Below are 22274 nucleotides of genomic sequence, written 5' to 3' on the forward strand. Positions count from 1 at the left end.
AGGCCTTGAAGCCACCCCCTTTGTCCTGGCAGCCTCTGTCCAGGGAGAAAAGGAGCCCTTCTTTCTTGTTCCAAGAAAGACAAGTTTGCAAAAACAGTGCCAAGGTCCTTGTTTAATCATAAGCCTTGATTAAAGTCCTACCTTAGGGGCAAACCAATGTGATATGAAATGTTTCAATGGAAGTATTGTTCCCATTGTTTGTTACATAAACAGCCATAGGGAAGTCTGAGTTACCTTAAGGACTCTGGGGTTGAGGTACAGGAAATTTACCTCTGAGTGGGTTCTCACAATCACAGAGGGGAAATAAAGCCATGGTGGCTCATTTTCCCTTCCTATGAGTGCCAGCTATAAGGTGCTCAATTACCGTAATTACCCTCACGAGGGGAGACTCATAATGAGGTGAGTGCCTGGGGGAGTTAACATAACAAGCCATCCTGAAACCCTAAGACAAGCCATGGCTTTCAGGATGGCCCATTAACCACCCGAGCCACCTATCCTTGCCAGGTTTGGACATTACAATAACCCAGGCCCAGCAATAGTACTTATTTAGTAGATTTATATCCCACCTTTTTCTGTTTTAAAGAACTGAAGGCAGTTTATATCATCCTCTTCCTCCTGCTCTCAGTCTTATTCCCACAACAGCAACCCTGTGAGGCAGGTTGGGCTGAGAGTCTGTGGCTGGCCCAAAGTTGCCTAGTTGGCTCCATGGCCAAGCGGGGGCTAAAACCCAGATCACCTGAGTCCCAGGCCTGCACTCTTAACCACGACACCACACTGGCTCTCATGACCAGCATGCATGAAGAAGGAACAGAACCACCCCAGCTGCCCCACGGTTTATTCTCCTTCTGTGATCATGCTGTCCAGTTCCCACCCCCACCATGACGAAAATGTCCTCTTGCCATCTGTCAACTGCATTTGAAGGGAAATTTCAATTCGTGCTAGTGGCAGCTTGACTTAAAATGCAAACAGCAGCTTCAGAGAAGGCAATCTTTGTTTAGACCACGGCAGGGAGAGAAAGTGTTAACTCACTGCTTACACAATAAATAAATGCCTGTTAATTGTACTGAAACAATTTATGTCAAGTCCACTTAGACCTTTATTTAGGCAGGTTTTGATCACTTTGCACTACAAATCTGGAGAATACTTTGAATACTCAGTAGTGTCACATATCACAAGGGCAGGGTTCGGACAATCACATCAAAAAAAGAAAAGGGAAGTCCTGGCACTTGTGGGGACAGGGAAAAGAGGCCACCATGGTTCGTTTCCCAGTGATTGTCCCAGCCTGGCCATGCTGTCATCGGTCCTTCCATTAGCCCAGCTCCTCCTGCTGGAATTTCACACTTCTTGCTGAACGTTGTCATGGTCCAGTCTTCAAAAGATTCTTGGAGAACAGGTGACAGCACATGCTTTGCCTGCAGAAGGTACTAGATTCTTTCCCTACCATCTCCAGGTAAGAAAGGGTCAGTTAGCAGAGGTACAAAGGGCTGAGAGTTTAGTTGAGTTAATCTTTCGGTTAGAACTTATCCAAACTAGCACACTTCTTCACACACTGGACAGAAAAAAAATGAGATTTGAAAAATCCAAGTATCACCCAAAGCAAAACTGAGGCTCTGGGTGGCCACTACCATCTAGCAGAGGAGACTAGGCTGTTCTAGGTGGACATTGGTTCTTGCTTGGTATAAGACAACTTCCTACCTTCTTAAGGTCTCTGAAAGCAACATTCCCCACCCTCAAGGAGAAGACCTTGATATTTGATTAACTATCAAGAAATGAGGCTGCAGAAGACCTGGATGATAATATCTTGCTTCTGACACCTCAAAATATTCTCCTTATTATTGTCTTATTTTCCTTATTATGTTTCTCTAATCCCATTTCTGTACAGATTATATACCAATGCTTTATGGGTTACAAGATGACTACTTTTAATTAATATTGCTACTGTTAGTGTTTGATGGCTAACCTTACAACAGGGCCTACTGTACGCCTATGGGATGGCTCCTGTCTCCCTCGGCATTATCCAAGATCACTCAGGAACGCCCGCTTGACTGTGCCATCAGAGTGCCATGGTCACACACACTCTCAGGTTAATGCGTATTAATTGTAAAAGCAAGGTATCATAAATGGCTTTTAACATGAAGTGAGTGCTTTTATGGACCATGAGATCCCATTTTGTTTCAAAAATCTACTTTTATATCTCTCCTGGAAATTACAGAGTTGGGCGGGGGGGGGGGGTAGGCCCTACACTCAATTATGTCCTAGATGGCTACACAAGCACATGCATAAGAAGAGCCCTGCTGGATCAGACCTGGAGTCCATCTAGTCCAGAATTCTGTCCACACGCTGGCCAACTGGCTACCCACAGGATCCCAAAACCAGGATATGAGTGCAAAAGGCCTCTCCCATCCAAGTTCTCTAGCAAGAATGTGCACATTGGCTCTAACTCTAGACACAGTAAATAACCAGCAGGACTAGCAGCTGTGGATAATTTTCTCCATGAATTTGTGCAGTTCCCTTTCAAAGCCATATAAATTGCTGGCTGTTATTACATCTTGCAAAACTGAACTCCACAGTTTTAACTATGAGCCGTGTGAAGAAGTGTTTCCTTTTATCTGTTAACTCTCCCACTAATCAGCTTCATGGAATCACCCCAAGTTCTAGAATTATGGGAGAGGAAGAAAAAGTCTCTCTGCTTTCTCCACACCTTCTCTAATCCTGTACACTTTTACCATGTCTCCCCAGACTCACCTTGTTTTCTAAGCTAAAGAATTTCAGCTGTTTTTATCAGCCTCACTTTGCACAGCCCCACTGCTTCATAGGCACTGTGGTAACATTTGGGGACTAGTTACATTGGAAATTTGAGGAACCACTCTGGCTTCATGAAGAATTGGCTACTATGGAAAGTGTGGATAGTCACTAAGGGCAACCACCACTAAGACTAGAGAGTCTCCTGGTGACAGCAGCAAAATCCCTGCCTGCTCCTGCCGCGCTCCCTCATCCCTTCTCAGTGCCCTCTGCCCCATGTGCTGAAAAATTAAGAAGGACATGACAAGGTCCTGAACAAACCTGCAACCTTATATACAAACACTTTTTTCTGCCGTTGAGCAAGGGTGCACATTCAGAAGCCTGTGGCTATGAAAGCTTCACTGTTCTTTTCTGAAATTTGCATATCCATGCACATCTTTACTGAGCCACTCCATGCTCTGCTGATCCCCACCAGTGCCCTGTAATCCGAAGGTAAATCTGACAGCTAACAAAAGAGACTCATGAAGAGAAGCAACAAGCAAGAAGGGGAGCTGAAAGCATCTGGTGGTTGCAGGAGAAAGAACCTGGCAGTAACTGGTAGTATGTGAGGTGGTCATTTTAAAAACGGGGCTCCCTAGCCAGGCAGTTACCCGAGTGGAGGAGAAATTGAGAAAAACACTGACCAGAGGGAGATACCCATATGCTGGGCCAAAAAGCAGAGAGGTTCTACTGGGAAGACCCTGAACACAGCGGGTCCATGCACGCGTTACTGGATCCATAAGGGCTCAGAAAGTTAATTCCATTTGGTGGGCTGCTCCAGAGGAGCTTCCTTCAGGACTTGAAAATGCCAGGAGAGCAGTCGCAGAGGGGGTGCTGATGTAGGCAGAGAAGAAAAGAGTTCTGCCACCGAGGTGCCTTCAACACATGCTGAAGACTCGTGAGAAGACTGAGGGGGAAACAAACCACATAGAGCTGCCACAGTGCCCACCCCTCTGTCAGGTTAGTGAGAATATAACCAACCCAGGGAGGGCTATTTCCAGGGTGGTTTACTGTGAAGTGAGACATGCCTTCAGTGTCACTAATGAAAGTGAAAGCCAAAACGTTTAACAGAAGGTAAAGAGTATACATGCATCTATTTTCTTGCCTGTCAAGGAAACAGAAAGCGAGTGTAGCCTCCTATCTGTCATACTATTCTTGCTGTGAATGGAGTTTCTGAGGGTAGGATATGGATGGTTCTTCACCGATATGGAATTGGGTATGCACATCCGTGAATTTCTTCTTCATCCTAATCTTAATTGTTTCTGCTTCCACCTTCATAAAGAAGGAATACAGACCTCCTGCCAACAGGGCTTCCTATTTTCACGGAACATCTGAGCACATCTGTGCTTTTCTACATACCCATGTATCTAGGATTTATTTTAGCAAATCAAAGTATTCTGCAGTTAATTTCTTGAGGAAAGAGGGGAAGGGCATAGCGAGGAACAGCAAGCCTTTCATTATTCAAAATCTCTTCCAGCTCTATGGCTGCTCATTCAAGAAATCTAAAAGATACTCTGCTCTCTGCATTATCTTCAGTCAGAACTGCATTTGCTTGTGACAGGATGGCTGTGTTAGTGTCCTACAGAAAAGAAGTATATACTAATCACAATAGGCTTTAGCACAACGCCTTCAGCAGGGCCAGCCAGTGAAAAGTAGAAGTGATAAGCAAGCGCAGCACAAAAATCCGTAGCCTGGCTCATGGAAAGATTGGCTCATTAGGGCTATGTTTCATGCTGTGCACCATGTAGGTGATGGCCCATCTCTTAGCTACTGGATCTTCGCAGACATTAAAGGAAGCCTCCAGGCTGCCTACTGAGAACACAGAGCACCTTGCTTCTGGGAAATACTCATGCTTCATCATTATATGCTGCTGCATGTTCACAGCTGGAATACACATGCGGTGTCATTCAGATAGATGCCATTAAGCTGTGCCTCGGAAAGAAGGTGCCAAACCAGCGGAACAGGCCAGAATTGCTCCTTATGTTGAAGAATAATTATAATGTGTACTGTAAAGTCTATCATAAAAGGGCAACAGAGACTAACACATGCAGAACGTATCGACATGGATTTGAGGGTAAGTAATGCAAACAGGAGGCCTGCAGTTCATTTACATCAAATATCTCAACATGTTTCCTGTTTTACCAGAAAGCATATTTTACATGCCCATTTTCTTGCTTTCTTTTCTTGAGCATGTGATTCCACTGCATCTGAAATTAAGTGGTAATTACTTCTAAAGGATGAGTTCCATTTCACATAGAAAATGCTACTTATGTTTGTCCTTCATTCATATAAGGAAACATTCATTTACAAATTAATATGAGTAAAGGGATTTTCATGGTGGCTCTGTAAATCTGCCTGCTAGTTCTCCTCCTGAGATCCACTGTCTTTATATAAGCTTTGATTTAGACTTCACTGTATCATATCACTGGCATTCATTTCTGGATTTCTTTCCTGCACCAGACTACCTTTAGGGCCCTACTGTATTAGTAAAGAATCTTATTCAAACAGATTTTGAGAACTGGATCCAATCAGTTTCTAATTTTTATAACAAACAGCAGCTTATACAGACTGCTTATCAGAATCCATTCCTTTAAAAAAAAAATACTGCTGTCAAGTGATCTGTAGGCACATATGCAAACACACTGTTAAAGCAAAGCAGAACACAGCCTGGCCAGTGTCTTACGTGGAAATCCCAGGCAGTCCCCCATTCAGATGTTCTGCGCTTCTTGAAGGAAAAGTGGGACACAAGTGTAATGAATAATAATTAAAATCCTAAGTATTGCTACAATCGCAGATTCAGCATGGCAAATGATAATGGTTCAGAGTTTTTAATGCCCTCATAGGCTCCACTAATGCAGGATGCCCTCATAGGCTCCACTAGATGCAGGAGAGCATCATTCACTTCAGTGGAAGAAGCTGAATTGAATGTGCATTCCTCTGCTTGCATGGGTGCCTCCCTGCAATGAGAACTTCCATACAAGCACAACAGCTCCATTTGCATGTTAAAAGTGCTTGTGGGATCTGTGCTGGGATTCTGTATGTGTTGATATTAGCAGTATAATTTGACACACAGAGAACAGTGGTCGCTAACCAACCAAAATTAGAACTTGCTGATCTAAAAGAGCTGATTTGCCTATGTCCCAGGGAGTTCCTGTTGTCTCCTACAGAAAAAACCCACAAGCAGCTGTGGGAGTTTTCCTTCATTAGCCAGAGACCCAACAATTGCAGTAAGGTTGCCCCACTTACCTGGGAGTAAGCCCCATTAAACAAGCATTGGGTGGAGCTCTTTGGGCTTGCCTTGATAATGTAGTACCTGATAGTTACAGGATGCATTAAAGGGATTGAAACAACAGGCAGAACCTGTTGCTTTGGCTTACTTAAGGTATCAGGTACTTTGCTTTTCAACACAAAGCTAAGTACAAGCCCTGTTCAGGCCTTCTCTTTCTCAGGCCGTTAAAATGCACAAGAAGGGACACTGCTGCAGCCCCACCTCCTCTGTGTGTGTCGCCATCCCACTCCGTTAACGGATTACAGCATCCTTTTTCTGGGGAGGCTCTTCATGTGAGCCAGACTGTTGGAGGCAGAGGGATGGAGCTGAAACATTCTCCGGCCTCACATGTTCGATCTACCTTTGTGAGAACACACCTGAACAAGGCTGTACACGAGCCGGAATCATGGCAAGTCATTTTAAAACAGTGGGGAGTTCCAAAAGCCTTCTCCAATGTAAACAAGAGAATTATTTGTTCTGGTCACAGATCAATGAGGTCCTCTCCAATAGGACATGGTAATCTAGTGTTCATAGTGTGAAATCCTACCAAGCATAGCTTAATCAGTTCTTTGGAAGCCAGCTTTTGCTGGAATTTCAGGTTCTACCGTGATGATCAATAAAAGAGCAAGCCTGTATGTACTTACAGGTGTATTGGACTGTTCAGTCAGCTTCTGCTCCCACATCTTCAAGCGTTTCTCCCGTTCCTTCAACTCCTGCTCCTTAAAGCTCAGATCGCGTTCCAGTTTCTTTAGCCTGTCTAAGGTGGCCTCTATTTCACATCTACACAGAGACAATTTGTTAAGTCATGTCTTTCCCTGACAAGTACAAATTGTTCATAATTTTTTTCTACATGAATATTAATTACATTTGAAAGTGTGCAAAGTACAGTACTAACTCAAGCAGGACATTTAATTACTACCAAGAGAGGGCTTTTTGAACCATAAACAAAGCAAAAAATGTTCATACTAGGAAATAAAGCCCAGAAATGTCACTCCAAAAGAGGGGTGGGAAAGTTAGATCCCTGTGTTTGTGCTGCTGTTTTTTATTCCATTTTACCTGAATGTTATAAAATTAAGTTCCTTACATGTGAGGCAGAATTAAGTGGGTCTGAGGTGCATCACTTCAGAATATAGGTGGTGAGTGCCACTTTTCAAAACAACCCCATTTACAAGTTAAAAATTTGCTTACATACATCTAATAAAACATGCATATGGTTGCAATGTAAATTTTTTTACATAGGTAAGTATTTTTTCTAGCTTAAAAATTTGGCTGCCTTGAAAGATATGTTTTAGCGAATGTTGTTGTTATAATAGCAATGTAAATTTAAGCTGCCCTAGTTGCTTCACATGACATTTTCAAAAACCAATTTCATTTAAAAGAGATACAAAAATCTTAAATTCAATTTGTATTATTTCGAACCTTCATGTTCCCTATTTGAAAAAATTGTAGTGCACTGAAGCGCTACCATAATTTTGCTGCTACATTACTTGAAAACATTCCACCAATGATTTTTTTTTAAACACTAGATTTCTCTCTGCCTCTTCGTATGGCCAGGACTCCAGAATTTTCTGCTGTGACTTATACTGCATAGGCAGAAAGGATGCTTGAAAGACAGAGTCATGATTCAGTGTCAATCTACTGCCAAGCTTTTCTTGTGCCTGAATTATGTGCCGAACATTCAAATGACCCATGACTGTCAACAAGAAGGTCTTGGCAAGAAATGTCAAAGGTGCTTGACATGCAGCAGGCCCCATTAAACAGACACTAGTGTTGCCCAGTAAAATACAGTGATCCATTTAATAATCTGTTATGTACCCCTGATCCAAATATTAAGCACTTAACCAACTAGTATGAGAGAAGAAGAACCATTTTCACTCTGCACTTCTTTGTCCCCTCCTGCTGGTAACATTTTGGGAAACGCGACATGTGGCCTGTTGCAACCACACTGTGAGTTGCTGCAGTGGTGTCACATTATACATGGTGTTGGGATGGCTGAATCAGTGCAATATTTATGACAAAAAGGAGTAAAGAAGGACAGAACAAAACAATTACATTCTAGATCCACATATGTGGTGATGAAAAGCAACAGAATATAGATGCTTGGGGCAAATCACAGCCAAGCTTTAAGAAAGAGAACAGTTTTGCATTTTCTACCACCTGAGCCTCTTTGGGAATATACTCTGCTTGGATAATGATTCCTATGACATTTTACACTTCACACATATAAAAATGTATTGTCAACAATATAAACCACACTTTGCAGGATTCACATGATTACAGGAGGAAAATAAGACACAGAATTTTCCTAATTACCCTTCCAGGGTGGTCTGCCTCCTCTGTCATTCAAACCTAGAGGGGTACAAGGAAGGGATGGCTTCTGTCACCCCCCCCACCCCAGAATCCATGGTTTCTTCTGAGGTGGCTTCAGAGTTAACCCCCATTAGCACATCACCAGATTCGGATGAGACTGGAAGCCACATACCACAAAGGTAATTAGGCAAATGTGCAACCAGCATGCAGGGGAGGAGGAAATGAAACTACCACTGCTTCTTTTCTCCCCCATGATCATGCAAACCTAGCCATGCTCACGCGGCAAGTCCAAAAATAGGATCACCATGGGACCTTGATCTTTATGCACATGCATGTGTGCCTGTTCATTTTAAAATTTTATAAATATGCTATTTAAAAAAATATCTGTCCTTGGGAACACCACCTTCTATATGTTAAAAACATACTGTGTATGTACTGTAATTATCTCCCCTCATTAGGCAAACATTTCTTTATAAGAAAAGGTCAGATGGAAAAACAGCTGCATGCTTCTTTTTTTTAGAGTATAATAAAACAGTGCAATTAGATGGAGGGGTCCTGTACATTGCCCGGTTAATGAGTCTTTTACTCCACAAGCATAGCAATTTATATCTTATATCACTGGTCGTGTGTATTCTGTTTCCCCCCCATCCTCATGCAGATTAACTTTGCTTACTTGTTTTCTCATGACCTAGCACCCTCTAGACTCTCAGTCAGTTTATTAAAAGCTTGTAACAAAGAATACAAGGGCACTGTATTTATCTCCCTTTCTCTTTCTCCTTGGGCTTTCTGCTACTGATGTATTGAGTTTTCCATGTTGTGAATGGAAGTTGGCCCAAGTCTCTTGGTGATGCATGGAGTACGAATTGAAACAAGGTAAAAAAATTCCAAGGTAATTATTCCAAACTGAACAACCATCTTAATAATGGTCTGTATCCAATCATGCCCTTCCACAAACAGAAGGACTCTTTCACTTTGTGAAAGAATCTGATTTACTGAAGACCTCCACAAAGGGACGAGGAAAGGAGATGATGTTTGCAGATTCCCATGGTGCAACTCTATAGCATATCTTGTGCTGTTTTGGGGATTCCCAAACCATATGGAAGAAAGTTTCTATTCTGACCACTTACATTAAAAATGTATGCACAGAAGTATTTAATGGAATACATGCCAAAAAGAAAACAGAAATAGATCTGCTTCAGAACTTTAGATTTGGATGTTTAGATTTACATATTAGAGACAACTGTAAACCTAAACAGTGGGCTATAAAATCAAGAAGGAGATCTAAACAAGAAATGTAAGTTAATACCATCCAAGAAATTCTGGAACTTTCTAAGTTCAAAACATAAAAGCCCTCATGCTGAAATTATTTCCTTTCAAATATTGAGAATACAGAAATGAAACTCTTGTCCAGAACTTTTAGCAATGCATTCTAAATGTATTTTCCTCTTCTTCATTCTAACTTTCTCTCTCCTTGTGTCCACTACAGCAATTCAGTTTTCAACCTGTTATTTTAAGGATTAGGAAATTCATTAGAACTCACTCCTATTTCTAAGGAACCTTTTATGAAACAGGTCATGCTGTCCTATGGTAACAATAGAATATAGCTGAGTTCTGGTTTCATCTTAGCTTACCTTTCATTCTTTCCCCACCCATCACTTTCACCTCATTTCTAGCCAAGATTTATTCTACATTATTGATTCACATTGAGTCTTAGTCAGAATAAGCTGCATTTTTGCAGTGCTTTAGAGGAAGGCCTCCAATTTGCAATGTACTAGTCATTCAGGGAGTTCTTACAGGTGTTTCTAAAACACATTTCAATCTAATAATATACGATGTCCAATAACTGCTGATGCAGTATATAGCATAGAACAGAATATATGTTCTATTCAGTGTGGCTATTTATTGTATTTACAGAAGAGGAAAACTTGAATATTCCTTATAGAATCCCTCATGAAAGTCACTTTAAGATTTGTTTATTGATAACATAAGGAGCAAAGCCTATTTATTTATCTTTAAGTTAGCTTGCAGATGCTACTTGTGGCTACCCCTTCAGCATCCTGTGGCCATGAAGTGGGCAAGTTTTTGCATCAACCCTCTGACAACATATTAATGTTCATTTATATAGCTAAGCACAAAAATACTTTGGTGGCATCTACAGATGTCAAGAATTAGGAAGTAATTAAAGTAAGTAAGTAAGTAAAACAGCAAAATATATGTAGCAAATAATAGCAGTGCATTTTTGGGGATTCCAAAGAAAGGAAGATGCGAGGAGTTGAGGTGCATGTACACCAATGCTAGGAGCATCGGTAATAAGCAGGAAGAGCTTGAAACTCTCCTGAAAATAGGAGGGTATGACCTGGTGGGGATCACGGAAACTTGTTGGAATGAAAGGCAAGACTGGAATGTAAACAGAGAGAGGTATCACCTGTTTAGAAAGGACAGGAAGGAAAAGAGGGGCAGAGGCGTAGCTTTATATGTCAGGGAAGGGATAGGATGCAGTGAGATAGAATGCAGTGCAGATGGGATCTGGTAGAGGCAGTCTGGGTGAAACTAAGGGGCTTTGACAGGGAGAAGGACCTGACAGTGGGGATATGTTATCACCCTCCAGGTCAACTTGAGATCCTGGATGATGTCCTGTCAGATCAGATTCTAAGGATATCTCAGGGGAGAGACACAGTAATTATGGGAGATTTCAATCTCCCAGATATTAGTTGGGAGACGCACTCGACGGTGACAGCCAGGTCACATCGCTTCCTAGAAGCTATAGAGGGCAAATGCCACCCTTGGTTGCATAGCCAGAAGTGTGGCTTCTAGATCAAGAGAGGTATTACTAACACTCTATATGACTCTGGTGTACCCACAACTGGAGTACTGTGTTCAGCTTTGGGTCCCTCGTTACAGGAAGGATATAGCAAGGTTAGAGTCAGGGCAGCGTAGGGCCACAAGGTTGGTGGCCAGTTTGCAGGGGATGGGGGATGAGGCGAGACTGAGGGAAATGGGTCTCTTCAGCCTGGAGAAGAGGAGACTCAGAGGGGATCTGTTGGCGACATACAGGTATGTGAGGGATGTCACATGGAGATGGGTAGAGACCTCCCCTGCAGAGGAAGGCAAAATGCGCTCCAACGGAGCAAAGCTCAAGGAGCCAAGGTTTCGTTTGGATGCCAGGAAGCACTTCCTGACAGTCAGGACCCCAAGGGTGTGGAATGGGCTTCCCCAGGAGGTGGTTGAGGCCCCATCGGTGCAGGTGTTCAAGGATAGGCTAGACATGCACATGGTGGGCTTGTTGTGAGCAGAGCCGGCCCCTTCTGACTTGCTCTGTTTCTATGCTTCTAAACCAGCAAATAATAGCAAAGCATTTTTAAACCAGGTATCTTCAACACATGCAGATACCCAAGTTTAAATGAAATGCACATATCCATGTGCACAGTGTTCCTTTATCAAACATATAACTGCATCTTTGGTTTGGCAAGCGAATGCCATCCATTAACATCCTATTATAAAAAGGGTGCTGTTAACTGAATTGTGCAAACTCAGACCAGTGTACCAGGGTCCATGGTAACTGACATATCTTTATGATGTATCTGAGATCAAGTGCCTACTGTATTCCCTTTCCACCCATTTATATGCCAAAAACTGCATGCTGCTTCTACATGTCTGGCACATTGTTGCTGGTCCCAAAACAAGCAGCAGCTTATTCCAACACAATTACATGTTTTGAGACACAGCACTTGCACAGTGGCTCTTATGACCCATTCTGAACTTACTTCATACAAAAGCCCATAGGACTGGGCTATTAGCTTTCCAAGTCTAACCTCTAAAAAAATAAACTAGCATACAAAAGCAGAGCAGTGACAGCTACAGGCATCCTAACTATCCCTCACCAATAGCCATTTTTAAAAGATGGTAACTGCCTCAAAGAGATACATGGATTTCAAGATCTTAGCAACCATTTGCACACATTTCCTGGTTTAACAAGGAGGGACATGGGATTTCTTGTTTCAGCTTAAAACGATGTGTGTGCTGCTATCTTAAGCAGATTTTCTAAGAAGCAAGTTCCCCCAGTGGATGCAATTCCAAGTAGGCAGAAAACAAGGTTTTAGGATTGTCAAGATTATATAGTAAGCTACTGCAAGTTCTCCCGTGCAGTTTTCATTTTGAATCAGAAGGTGGCGCAATGTATTGTGATCTTCGGAGTGCTGTGCTGCAGTCAGTTACTGCCGCACTCTGCTGAGTCAGTGGGAGAATAATGTCAGTTCTAAAACAGCTATTTATACTTGCATCATGTGACTTGGCTCAAACGCCCCATCCTGTGCTCACTTTTTCCAAGCATGGCATAAAATTCTCTTCTTATCAGTCCACTTTCATAGTTCTCTTTGGGTTAGGATGCTTTGCTTGATAAATCTTATTTCTATAAATCTCTTTTTAATACTCCAGTTCTTTAGACCCCCTCTACTTTCCTTCAATGTTTTTCTTTGAATTGCGCTTCATGCCAACCTGGAAAGTGGCCAAAGATTCTTAATTTAGAACTACTGCAAAGTTCGCCGGGTGATGATCCTCTGCTTATACCGTTCCCTTTTCAATAGGCCTTGGAAACACTTTCAACCTAAATGTTTTAATTGCTGCATAGGTAAGACAAATCGATGGGCAGTTTCCAACAAGATCTGTAGGCCCCTCTCCACACACTTTCCTGAAATCAAGTCCCAATTAGTACAGTAAGACTAAGTGCTGAGAAAACATGCTTAGTACTGTGCATTTTTTTAAATGCTCCAAAATTGTTTTTAGGCTGAAATACACTCTTTATGGGTGTTATTAATACTGGATGTACACTGGAAGAATCTGTGAGTTCTAGCTCACTATCAGCGTTTGCATATGCAAGGACAGGACACTGAATAGGCGGGGGCCCTGGTCAGGAAATCAGGCCATGAATTACAGGATGCCCGATCAACCCTGCTTAGATTACCTTGCGGCCTTCCAAGGAACAGTGAAAAGTGTGTAAGAGCCCTGCAAGAGGGCACCCACGCACCTGTGGTCCAGTAGTGACTACAAACATGTCTTCCAAATTTAGAATTTAGAACTTCTAGCACCAGGTGTTTAAACCTTAATTGTTCACAGTTCACCATTCCTGGCCCTTCTTATAGTTGCTGAAAAACTTTTAAGTTGGTTGTAAATTTTAATTCCAAAAGAAACTCCAAAATCAGTAATAATTTTTCCTGGACAAATCAAAAGTCCCCCAAAACATTTCCAAGCTTTTGAGTTCTACAGAGCTCATCATCTGGCAAGTTTGACATAGGTAACCCAAACAAGGAATGGGGTGGTAGTTCGACCGTGTTCAAGCCATGAAGGCTACGCTGGCTCATGGCATGAGAACAGAAAGTGGGAGAAGCTGTAGCCATTCAAATTAGGCTCCACTGGATGCAGAGTTGGTTTCAGGTTGTAATCTTTAATTTGGAGTCCACAAAAGCAATTTTAAAAAAAGGGTAATCTTGATTAAGAAGAAAAATGGACTTTGAAAGGGCTGAGTGAGGCACCTGAACTATACAGGTATTATTCAGCTCATCATTTGCTACAGAATCAGACACAAAGAGTGCTCATCAATGGCACCTTCTCAAACTGGAAAGTGGTAACAAGTGGAGTACTGCTGGGTTCATTCCTGGGCCCGGCGCTCTTCAACATTTTAATTAATGATTTGGATGAGGAAATGCAGGGAATGACTATCAGACTGGGCAATATAACTAATACCCTGGAAGACAGAAAGAAGATTCAAGGTGATTTTAGTAGGCTGGAGTGCTGGGCTGAAAACAGCAGAATGAAATTCAGTAGGAACAAGTGCCAAGTTCTGCACTCAGAAAAAATAAACCAAATGCACCACCATAAATGGGGAATACTTGGCTCAAAAATACTGTAAGTGAGAATGATCTTGGAATTGTTGTAGATCACAAACTGAAAATAAGTCAACAATGTGATGTGGCTACAAAAAGGAGCCAATGGTCTTCTGGGCTGCATTAGTAGAAGTATCACTTCCAAATCATGTGAAGTACTAGTTCCCCTCTACTCAGCACTGGTTGGGCCTCACTTGGAGCACTATGTCAAGTTCTGGGCACCATAGTTTAAGAAAGACTCAGGCAAGTTGTAAAGGGCAACAAGGATGATCCAGTGACTGGATGATCTATGAACAGAGACTGAAAGAACTGGGCATGTTTAGCTTCAAGAAGAGAAGACTGAGGACAGACATGATAGCACTCTTCTTGTACTTGAAAGGCTGTCATAAATAGGAAGGACAGGATCCCTTCTCAATCATTCCAGAGTGTGGGAAGTGGAATAATGGGTTCAAGTTTCAGGAAGCCAGATGCTGGCTAGATACCAGGAAAAAATTCCTGACTCTTAGAGCAGTATGACAATGGAACCAATGACCTATGGAGATTGTGGGCTCTCCCACACTAGAGGCATTCAAGATGCAACTGGAGAGGGATGGTTTAACTCTTGGAGTCCTGCACTGAGCAAGGGGTTGGACCCAATGGCCCCTTATCTGAAACCCTGTTATTTTATACATCACTTAGAAAGTCCTTTAATACAACCGATCCATTAATATTGTTAAATAGATAGAACAATTAGGTGTGGTATAGTATAATATAGTATAGTATAAGTTTACTATAATCAGCATAGTGAACATAAGCACAAGAATAATTCAAATAGCTTTTTAATTCCAAAGAATGTCAGAAATGGTCTGTTCGAGTATACCAAAACCTATTTGTACAGTACTCAGTGGCCTGATTTATGGAACACAACTGCCCATCGTAGCTTAACTTACTTATGAGGCGGTCCAGTGGTGCCACTGCCCATGGACAGATGGCTTGCTGTATTGTGCAAACCGAGATGGCAGGGATTGTTCATTATGCATTCATTTACTTATTAAATTTCTATCCCACCCAACAGTCTAAGCTCTCTGGATGGTTCACAAAGCACACTTTTAAAAAAATAAAATTTTATAAAAACATATTAAAACATTAAAAGTTTACAATAAAAAATTAAAACCACATATTAAACAGCTTAACTGTTAACTTAAATAAGGAGGAGGAGGAGGAGAAATATTCACACCTGTTAGCAGCTAGCAGGCCCCAAAAGCTACCTGAATGCCCTGCAGGAGAGGACAGTCTTTACCTGGCGCCAAAAAGATAGTAAGGTTGCCGCCAGGACCTTGAGGGTTAATGTTCCTAACTCTTCACAACAAAATTGTAGCACAAGTCTTAGTTTTGGATTAAGAGTCCATGTTTACAAGTAGCAAGTTTTGGTAAGCACAAATCAAATCTGAGGCTCATCTCTAGTTCAAGAAAAGTAGTAATTAAAAAAAACAGGCTGCATTAAAGTACAGCTTGCATTAATACTCAGAACACATTCCACAAACTCTGCAAATGCGTTTCACAAACGAACAGGAATAATGAATGTGAAAACACGTAATGACTTACATATTTACTAGTGAGTTACTTGGGTAATTCCAGGAATTCAGAAACTGACATCTTTAAGACTCTGCTTTTCAGATAATGTTTCAGTTTCCCACTTCAAATCATTTCACACTGAGCTGCCCAAAGTGTGAAGACTTACCGCCACTCTGCCTTGTTATGCAGGAATGAGTTGCATTGGTCTGGAAGGTTGCTATCATTTGACATGGAGTCCAAGATGGAAATGATCTGCTTGAAACAGGGTCTTTTCTGAAGACAAAAGAGTATATACTTTTAAAAAGTAGATTTAAATACCACAACAGTAACATAATTCTCCAAGCAAACCTGAAAACAAAGCACACATTGGGATACTGATGAGATAATTATTTAGGCATACAGCACGAAAAATATTTTCTACAAATAAAAATTAATCACTTAATGCCTGTTTACATTTTCATACAAAAAGGAACTAAAAATTGTACTGCAGTAAGAGGCTGGCCTGAACCAACATTCTACTTGCAGCTAAGCTTTTTCTGTACAATAGTATTATAACGGCAGTTTGTCCTTTTGCTTATCTTCAGAGAATGAGGGCGCCCCAGTGGAATTAAAACAAGGACATATTCTCCTTTCCTGCCCCCAGTAACACCTTTGGAAAGGTAGCAATCTCTGTTTATAGCATAGAACAAGTAATACTAATCATGCTAAGATCTATGAAATGTTCATTTGAGAAAAGTCCAGCTTTGTTGAGAGAAACTGATTTTGCAGATTCTAGGCCACTTCTAGCCATTTTATTTATTGTAAGCTATCCAGAGACGTTCTGTAGGGGACGGGATAGAAAAGCTTTTAATAAATATATAAAAATTATATTCAATCCCTATTTTGTATTTATGTAATTCATTTTACCAGATTTTATGTTGCTTTGTATTTCATAAATCCCATAGTAATGAATAAAAAGAAACAACATGGAATAAAAGTACATTTAAAATATCTAAAATCATATTATGCCAATGAACCTGTGCTAATTTGTCAAGGAAATTTTGTTTAAATTGAAAAAAAATGGCTTCATCCAGTATGGAGAGCCAGTGTGGTGTAGTGGTTAAGAGTGCTGGGCCGGGACTCGGGAGATGCAGGTCCTAGTCCCCACCTGGCCATGCTGCTCACTGGGTGACTTCGGGCCAGTCCAACTCTCAGCCCAACATACCTCCTAGGGCTGTTGCTGTGAGGATAAGATTGAGAGGAGGAGCAGACTTATGTGAGACACCCTGGGTTCCTTGGAAGGAAAAGGGGTGGATTGTAAATACTCTTGTGCTGCAGCTTTTAAAGTGTAGCATCCTGCTGCTGTGAGGGCTTTGTTTGGGTTTTGTTTTACGAGTAAGTGCTGCTTATATTACATGTTTTTTGTAATTGCTTTTAAAAATTGCTGGTTAGCAGTTCTTGTACTATTATATGGTATATGTTCTTATGCTCTATATGGTTTATACTCTACCCTGGGTACACATAAGATTATTTGTTGTACAAGCCACTCAGGGCTTAAAAATGAAGAACCATCTTTTATGAAGTTTCTGTACGTGTATTTGATTCACCTGAGGGCAGTTCTTAGTCACCTGAAGGCACCACCCCAAATGGATGTTCTACCTGTAATTACTACTTCACTTCACTAAATTACTGCCCAGAAAGAACATATCGATCAAAACTGGAAAACAGCAACACAGAACAACCTTTACTAAAAGGTTTCATAAAAAAGCACCATGGCACTATTTGTTGAATGCATTCTTTAAAATATGGGCAACACTTTCCTAACAACTAGATACAGCCCAAGAAAATAGTAGTCAAGTCTTGGGAAAGTCCAGCCATCCAGCTGCTCATGGACTGCCATTTCATTCTAAAACTTACCCACACAAACACTGAGGACAGATGTTCTGTTATAGAAGGCCTTGTTTGGTAAAGACACAAAGATTCACTTTACAAAGAAGATCTCAAAAAGGTCGTGTGCAGCAATTCATGATATTTTAATTTCACAGAAGTAATGAGAATGTTTTATGACTACGTCTGCAAATTCAGTCTTCTAAAAATAGTAATGTTTACAAAACAGCATTACATTAGCATTCAGGTAGGCTAAATGTGCTAATTCATTGCTCTTCTACAAATTTCCTTTTGGGTGTGCCATTTTAACACCTCGATTTCAAGACAACTTGGCTCTGTCCAGTGACAAAACATAAAAAAAGGCTGTGCAGTACATAATCAGAGATGACCCAATTATTTCAAGTTAAAAAATTGACTCAGATGAAGCAGCCATAACTTCCCTGCATTTTGCCAGCATTTATAGCTTCCTTTGTTACAATGAAAAAAGTGGGATAATTGTTGAAAACCGAAAAAGTCACAGTTAAAATGTTTCTTGAGGGAGCATCGCCTCCGTTAGTCTGTTTGACAGACCCCAGACAAGGTTGAGACAAAAGGTTGAAACCAAAATGTGGATACATAATAAAGGGATGATGCACATTCTCTCTGCATCACGCCTGTAATTATACCATTTCTGCTAAAATTACAGATGCAGCAATTAAAACGTGCATTTTAATTTGGGTGCACAAAAACAATTAGGAACAATACTGAGGTGTCTCTCCCAGGCAGATCCAAGTGATTTTCACATTATAAAAGAGAGACAATTTCTTTATTTCAAATGTCAAACAGCATAAAAAAATGTCAAACGTATAACAAAAAGAGACAAGTGCTCTTCTGTGCAAGAGCTGCCTATTCAAAATTTAGAAGGAGGGATTTTCTCTCTCTTTTTCATTTTTGGTCTATCTGCACACAGTTCTAAAGCAACAGCTTAAAGTGAAGCAGTTGCTCTTCCTTCCACCCCATATCTATTCCACATGTTCACAAACAGCAATTTCTCACAACTGTACCCATAAAACCCATGCTTTAGGACCTACTGTACAGTTTACTGCTAATTGGCTTGGAGAAATGGCAGCAGGTGCATACTTGGCAGTATATTATTTCCACCTGTTGATATAATTCCATAATTGATTCCTAATGCCGAGTCCTAACGGCTTGCTCAAGCAGTTCATGCCTCCCTGCAGATCCCACATTAGTAATGAGTAGCTACAGCCGCACGGTAATGAGTGTGAATGAGGGCAGGCATGAAAGACTGGATTCCTTTGCATCCACAATGGCTTCTACTGATTCGAAGCACGGGGATCCCTTCTAGTTTCAAAAGGTTTATTTTAAGGAGAGATCCTATGGCCTGTAGACATTGGCAGGGGTAGAATAGTCTGGATTCCCAGCTCTAAGGTTGGGTGGCAGCACTCTGACCTCATAGCTGGGACCAGTGTTCCAAACCCTCTTCTCCTAGCAGAAAGCAAAGGAACAAGACACCTGGAGTTGGGGAAGCAACCTTGGAGAGGTGGAAAAGCCGTCAGGAAGGGGAGGAAACTGGAGCAGCAAGAGACAGGGCTGCTTCAGCCTCCTTCCCCTCCGTTTATGAGTTGCAGTTGCTACACATCCAGAAATGGCCGTCTGGTGAGTATGCACATAAGAATGAGCCTCCAAATTCAGAGGCTTACATGCATCTCATTTAGACCTTGTCTGCAGTCTGGCAAACCCTCAGAAGCAAAAATAGTGTTCTGCCCCAACTGGGCATTGTGTTATTTGCCCTACTGAACTGTAGTTTTTGCATTTAGAACTGTTTTGTTTTTCCCTGTACAGATCTGTCAGAAATTGGCCAGGCCTTCTTGTGTGCAAAGATTGGTTCATCCTAGGGAGAACTTTTAGTCCAGTTTAAACTTGTTTATTCTTCATTAGGGATGATCCTCTGACTTGGTTGCTTGCTGCTAATCTGAGTTACAGCCTGCAAGGCCTGGCCTTGCATTGTCTCTTCATCTCATCCATCCCATTTATTATAATTGATTTGGCTTTTATTCATGCTCCTTCTGCAGTTAAATATTCAACGCTCTGCATTTATTAGTTGCTTGCTGTACATGTTGTGTTTTCAATAAAGTTCAAGATTGATTAGTTTACATGCAAGTATTGATTGGATGCGACCCGTAGCTGTGAAGACAGACTCACAGTCCAATCTGCACCGAGGCCAGAACAAATTTTTCACGTACTAACACATAAATCAAGGTGCACTATCTTCAAGTACAGTGATTGCCAAACATTCTTTTCCCCTTCAGTGTAAACTGAAGCATGTAGTGTGATACATCAACACCCAAAATGACATAGATGCTGACTGGACAACTGGGAGACAGGATGACTGGAGAAATAACCCCAGTTAAGCAGCCCCTGACTAGATTTGAACCCATTTTTTACTACAAACTCAGTGCTCAACAGAGATAGGTATTTTAAAACTCTGTCCCTCTTTCAAATAATTACAGGATACAAATAATGAATAGAAGTGCATTTGTACTGGCACCACAGCCTTAGTTTGAGGGAAATAATCCGGATTTCAGACTAAATTTTTTTTTTAAGTTTCATGGCCTAGGATAGGGATAATTCCCTAGATTTTAGATCAAGGAAACCCTCTTGAAAAATCATCCCAACATGATAAGATATTCAAACACCAGTAATAATAATAGAAAGGAGATAAATCCCCACATCTAGATAGCTATTAAAGGAACAGGTAGCTGTCTCTGTCTACCTGCCCTTCAACTTATACAATAGGATTAAATTTTAAAACAAACAAACAGATAAACCTCTTCCTTTCCTTGCACAATTTAACAGGAAGACCAGGATTCAATTCAGTTCCTTAAAGATAGAAGATTTTGGTATTTCATCAGATGATAGGTTTCACTTTTGAAGTGGCAGAGGTAAAATATTTCAGGAACTTCTTAGCTTCTAATACAAGATGAAGCATGGAATTGGCCTAGTTTGATTTTACTTCATAAATAAGGATCTAGGAACAAAGAAGCAGGCTTTTTGTCGGACACACTGCTGACCAAGGTAGGAATACATACACACACACACGCATGCATGCATCAGTTAGACCTTTGCTAGCTTTTTTTTCAAAAGTCACATCACAGAAGCCTTGGGTCTGTATCAGAGGCCTTGTAAAATTCATACTGATAGGCTAGGTTTAATATTTAAAACACACAGGAACATAAGAATGATTTCTAAGCATTAATTTCAAAGGCTATATTTGAACAGGAAGGTATGCTTCCATTACCTTCCCAAACAATGCATCATTTCTTAATTCTTTTAGGACTAGGGGGCTATGAGAGGTAACATGAACTTATCAAGAAGTATCCCAGTCTAAAATGAAACTCTATGGGAAGTGAGCAAGGCAACTCTTCCTCTTCTTGAAGCAGCTTCTACTCCACAGGAAGCCGAAAAGCAGAATGACGGCAGAAGTGGCTTCAGGGCACAAGAAGCAGTACCTTGACTTCTCTTGCAGCAGAGGGCTAGAAGTAAAACCCTAACAGGACTTAGGGTTCTGTTCTTCGGGTTCAGCACTCCACAGAGTAGGGTGGAGTGATGGAGGACTGAAGAGGAATGGATGGCTCACCTCAAGTGTGTTCAAGGGTCCACAGATCCATTCAGTAGTGCTGCTCACCAAGAACAAGTTGGTCATACTCTAGCATTATTTGACTCTTCAGTTGATTTAAGCACATGGCATGAGAGTCAACAAAATATCTTCCATCTATTACAACAGGAATGAGGTTTCTCCCTCACACAATACTACTGACTGGAGTGAAAAAGTCCTCCTTCACTTTCTTAGCTACCATTAAAGGTAAATAAAATGCCCGTTCATTAGGAAAAAATGCTGACACTAAGTCTCAGAGGGACACCCATTTTGATCCAGTCAGTTTTTGACCTATATGCTAAAAATGTGTGGCATCTTAAAGTCCAAATCTCACTTTACTTTGGCTGAACAAGCTTCACTTTGGCTGAACAAATGCTTGTCTGACGTATGCTTGTTACTGATCCTAAGGCAGCCTTCCCCAAATTGGTGTACCAAATGTGCTGAACTACAACCCTCATAATCTTATTGGATATGCTGGGAATGATAGGAATCGGGTTAGGGAAGATTCTAGTGAGACATTAAGGGTGCATTCCCCAGCCAAATAAGGGGGTTGTAGGAGTTTTTTTCTTTCTATACACACATAGGATTGTGCCTTTTCATTTACCTAGAAACAAGTCCCATTTACATTCATGTGGCTTACTCTTCATTAGATAAGCACAGGATCACACCCTTAAATATCTATCCATCTATCTTTCTAGCTATGTATTTCTAAGATGTATTAGTCTCACTCTGCGTAATAGATCTTAGGGCAACTTATACAATTAATTTAAAAATAGTGAAATGTAACATTGCTTCTGTTATCTGCTTTTATGTTTTGTATTTTCCATTCTACATTCCTGTCTACTCTGCAGCAGTAAGCTGACTGTGCTCGGTATTTAAGATTGTTGTGCAAGAAGAAAACTAGTTCCTTCTTATTGTGCTTTGAACTGTTAGACTTATATGACAAAACAAAAGAAGCCAG

The 22274-nt window shown here is 41.1% G+C and overlaps 1 protein-coding gene across 1 annotated transcript in view; it reads right to left on the reverse strand.

Moving 5' to 3' along the window:
* The window catches only part of MAP3K20 (mitogen-activated protein kinase kinase kinase 20), a 115941-nt gene that overhangs the window by 39269 nt on the left and 54398 nt on the right, over positions 1-22274 (reverse strand). Inside the window, exons 12-13 of the mRNA XM_044418202.1 lie at positions 15959-16065; positions 6694-6829 (exon numbers count right to left, since the gene is read on the reverse strand). Coding sequence (XP_044274137.1) covers positions 6694-6829; positions 15959-16065 — 243 coding nt within the window. The remainder of the gene's footprint in view (positions 1-6693; positions 6830-15958; positions 16066-22274) is intronic.

This window comes from Varanus komodoensis, unplaced genomic scaffold, assembly GCF_004798865.1.
Source record: "Varanus komodoensis strain SLA01 unplaced genomic scaffold, ASM479886v1 scaffold9, whole genome shotgun sequence".
In the NCBI taxonomy this organism is placed as follows: Eukaryota; Metazoa; Chordata; class Lepidosauria; order Squamata; family Varanidae; genus Varanus; species Varanus komodoensis.